General features: G+C 53.6%; 1 protein-coding gene across 1 annotated transcript in view; it reads left to right on the top strand.

Moving 5' to 3' along the window:
- NKAIN1 (Na+/K+ transporting ATPase interacting 1) overlaps positions 1–3,160 on the top strand; it is a gene marked incomplete at both ends in the record, with an annotated part of 7,505 nt that extends 4,345 nt beyond the window's left edge. Inside the window, one exon of the mRNA XM_009084595.1 lies at positions 3,049–3,160. Within this exon, the coding sequence (XP_009082843.1) occupies positions 3,049–3,160 (112 nt within the window). The remainder of the gene's footprint in view (positions 1–3,048) is intronic.
- Between the last annotated feature and the right edge of the window lie 408 nt (positions 3,161–3,568).

Consider the following 3,568-nt stretch of genomic DNA (forward strand, 5'->3'; position numbering starts at 1 on the left):
TGAGCATCCTCTCAGGCCCCTGGGTCCAGAGCTTTGCCCTTGCTGTGCAGAGCTGCCTTCACACCCAGATGAATTCCCAGTGGATGCTCCTGGTGCAGCTCCAGCCCCGTGGGGCTGCAGGAGAGCTGTCTACCCTGCTCACATCTCCAGAGCCAACCACTACCTCCCTCCCCCTGTGACAGCCACAGGGGCTTGGGGACAGGGAGCTGGGAATGCTGTGTGTCCCCATCCAGCAGCTCCACAGCCACTCTCCTCCCTGCTGTGAGCTTTGCACCTCAAAATAGAGGGGAAAACAGCAATTTAAGCCAAGTTAGAGGCTAACTTTTACCCAACCTATATTGCTCTTCCTGATCTGAGACAGGGCAGATTCAGATTAGATATTAGGAAAAATTTCTTCACTGTTAGGGTGTTGGAATAGGTTTACCCAGGGAGGTGGTGGAGTCACCATCCCTGGAGGTGTTTAAGAGGTGTCTGGAGGCACTGGAGGATCTGGTTTAGGGTTTAGGGATTCCAGCAGTGACAGGTTAAGGGTTGGACTTGATGATCTTAGAAGTCTCCTCCAACCTTGATGATTCTATGGTCTGCCCATGATCCCTGCAAAGGTCCCTCTGGAAGCACTGAGCACCCAGGCCCCAGTTACCCAGGCGGTTAGGGCTGTGGTCATCCAACCGCATTAAAAGCTCATCAGCCATTAATTAATTCCCGGCAGCTGGCAGCTCCCGGCAGCCCACTGCAGGCAGGAATGTGCCGCAGCTCCCGGCAAGGCAAAGCCATCCAGGTACTCTGAGCTTCCCGGGATCAGCACCAGGATCAGCATCGGGAGCAGCATCCCACCAGTGCCACGGACCCACACGGTCCCAGCCCAGCCTGGTGCAGCATCCCGATGTTTTCCCTCCTTTTGGGAAACTAGTGTAGCGGAAAAGAAAGATCTCCATGTGGAAGCAGCCGCTGCCTGCGGGAATAACTTGTTTCCATAGCCAGGGAGCTGGCAAAAGGGTTTATCTCCTGCCCTCGGCTCTGGAATGTGTTTACATTCAAACAAACTCCTGCATTCAATACACTGTTAATATTAATGTTGCTGCAGCCCAGGATGCAAATGCTTCTTTTTAATGGAATATCTTATTAGATTTGGAAATGGATGGATGGTGGCAGAATTGAGAGCTGGCTGAATATTAAGTTGGGAAGAGAAATATGCCAAGGAGATGGGAACTCTCCACTGGAGCTCTCTCTGCTCTTGGACACCCATGGGTGAGCCCACCCTGAGTGCAGCTCGTGGGGATTATGTTAGGAAGAAGTTTTCCCTGTGAGGGTGGTGAGACACTGGCCCAGGTTGCCCAGGGAGGCTGTGGCTGCCCCAACCCTGGCAGTGTTCACAGCCAGGTTGGCTAAAGCTCCTTAGAAGAGATGTGAAAACACTCCAGAAGATGCCTGAGAGGAGTCTTACATAGATCCTGGAAGATGCATGTTCCATGCAAAGAGAAAAATCATCTCAGGTACCTTCCCTGGAGAAGTCTGGAGCTGCTACTCAGGATATCAAGTGCCTAACTCAGAGAAGGAAAGACTCTTGAATATGCCTGGGAGGAGTCTTGAGTGAATCCTGAGCCAGGTGGGCTAAAGCCTTGAGCTACCTGCTCTGGTGGGAGGTGTCCCTGCCCAGGGCAGGGGGTTGGGGCTGGATGATCTCTAAGGTACTTTCCAAACCTTCAACATACTATGGTTCTGTGTTGGTTTTAGGGAGATGGATCATGCTGCAGCTCCTGGAAGGGTTGGATGCCCAGCCTGGCTGTGCCTGGTGCCCATCCCTGGGCTGCTGGGTGGGTTCAGGTCTAGAAGCACATAGGATGATCATGGGAGATGTTGGGGTACCCCCAGTGCTCCCTTGGCATTGTGTCAGGGTGTAGGGCTGAGATCTGTCACTGTCACTCCTCCAGCAAGGGCCTGGGGCTCAGTGGGACAGTGATGGGCTCCGTGGCAGGAAAGGGATGGATGGGCTGGAAATTTCAGCCATGGAAATTGATATACTATGCTTGCAGTTCCCCTTGGTGACAGGCTCATATGGGCTCCAATTCCCTCATAATTCTCCTTAAATGCCCATTCTGCAGACACAGAGAGGGAATTTCACCCACTTTGTCCAGCCTGGGCTGTCGTGGTGAGGAGAGAGCCACAGGGATCTCAGCAAGTTGCTCCAGCTCCTTTCCTCCATTTCTCACTAGTGTTTTCCTGGGATGCTGCCACAACCCAGGATGTTGTGATCTGGGACACTGTGGTGCCCAGGGAGCTTTGCCCCCCTGGTTGCATCATTTCAGGCTGCCCAAAGAGGTTGTGAGGACTCCTTCCCTGGAGATATCCAAAAGCCATCAGGATACAATCCTGAATGATGTGCTCTGGGGAACTCTGAGCAGGGAGGTTGGACTGGGTGATCTCCAGTGGTTCCTTCCAACCTGACCCAGTCTGTGCTTCTGATTTCCCTGGGATGCTGCTATGGCCCTGGATGCTGCCACCACCTGGGGTGCAGTACTTTCCCAGGATGCTGTGGTGACTCAGGAAATTGAATCATGGAATGGTTTGGGTTGGAAGAGACCTGAAAGCGCATCCTGTTCCACCCCCTGCTATGGGCAGGGACACCTTCCTCTAGCCCAGGTTGCTCCAAGCCCCATCCAACCTGGCCTGGAACACTTCCAGGGATGGGACAGTCACAGCTGCTCTGGGCAACCTGTGCCAGTGCCTCACCACTCTCACAGGGAAGAATTCCTTCCCAATATCCCATCTAGCTCTGCCCTCTGGCAGTGGGAAGCCATTCCCTGTGTTCTGTCCCTCCAGGCCTTGTCTCAAGTCCCTCTGAAGCTCTCTTGGAGCCCCTTTAGGCACTGGAAGGGGCTCTCAGGCTCCCTGACTGCATCCTGGGATGCTGCATTTCCCTGGGATGCTGCACTTCCTTGGGATGCAGCTGCAGCCTGGGATGCTGCCTGCCCCATGGGCTGGGGGGAGACAGACACCCACCCCAGTGCCCTCCCCAACTCACCTGGCTGCTCTCCCTGCTCTTCCCAGTCGATTTCATCGGTGGGTTTGACTCCTACGGGTACCAAGCTCCACAGAAGACATCACACCTACAGCTACAGCCACTCTACACCACTGGGGACAGCCCTGGGGGGGCTTTGGGGTGCAGGACCCACTCTGAGGTGCCCTATCACACTCTCATAACCCCAAAGATTTAGGTGTGAGTCCATTCAGCCTCAACACAAAGCCCTGAGCTTCCATCCAGCCTGGGCTGAGGGTTTTGGGGAGTTCATGCCCTTGTTTTGCTGTGTTGTGTTTGCTGAGCTTCACCACGTTGGTGCCCAGGGGAAGCAGCAGCTCTTCAGATAAGTGCAGCTGCCTTTTTTTTCCCCCCTCTCCCTTACCCATTATGCTTAACTAGATAAACACTCAAATGAGATAAGGCTGTGAAATCTAAAGGGATTAACCTCGTGTGGGCCTTGCCTGGTGCCAAAAATTAATTATATGTGAAGCCTTGTATGCAAATTCAAGGGCACATGATGCAATTAGAGATGCAAAGGGAGGGGAACAA

Source organism: Acanthisitta chloris, unplaced genomic scaffold (genome assembly GCF_000695815.1).
Source record: "Acanthisitta chloris isolate BGI_N310 unplaced genomic scaffold, ASM69581v1 scaffold25300, whole genome shotgun sequence".
In the NCBI taxonomy this organism is placed as follows: Eukaryota; Metazoa; Chordata; class Aves; order Passeriformes; family Acanthisittidae; genus Acanthisitta; species Acanthisitta chloris.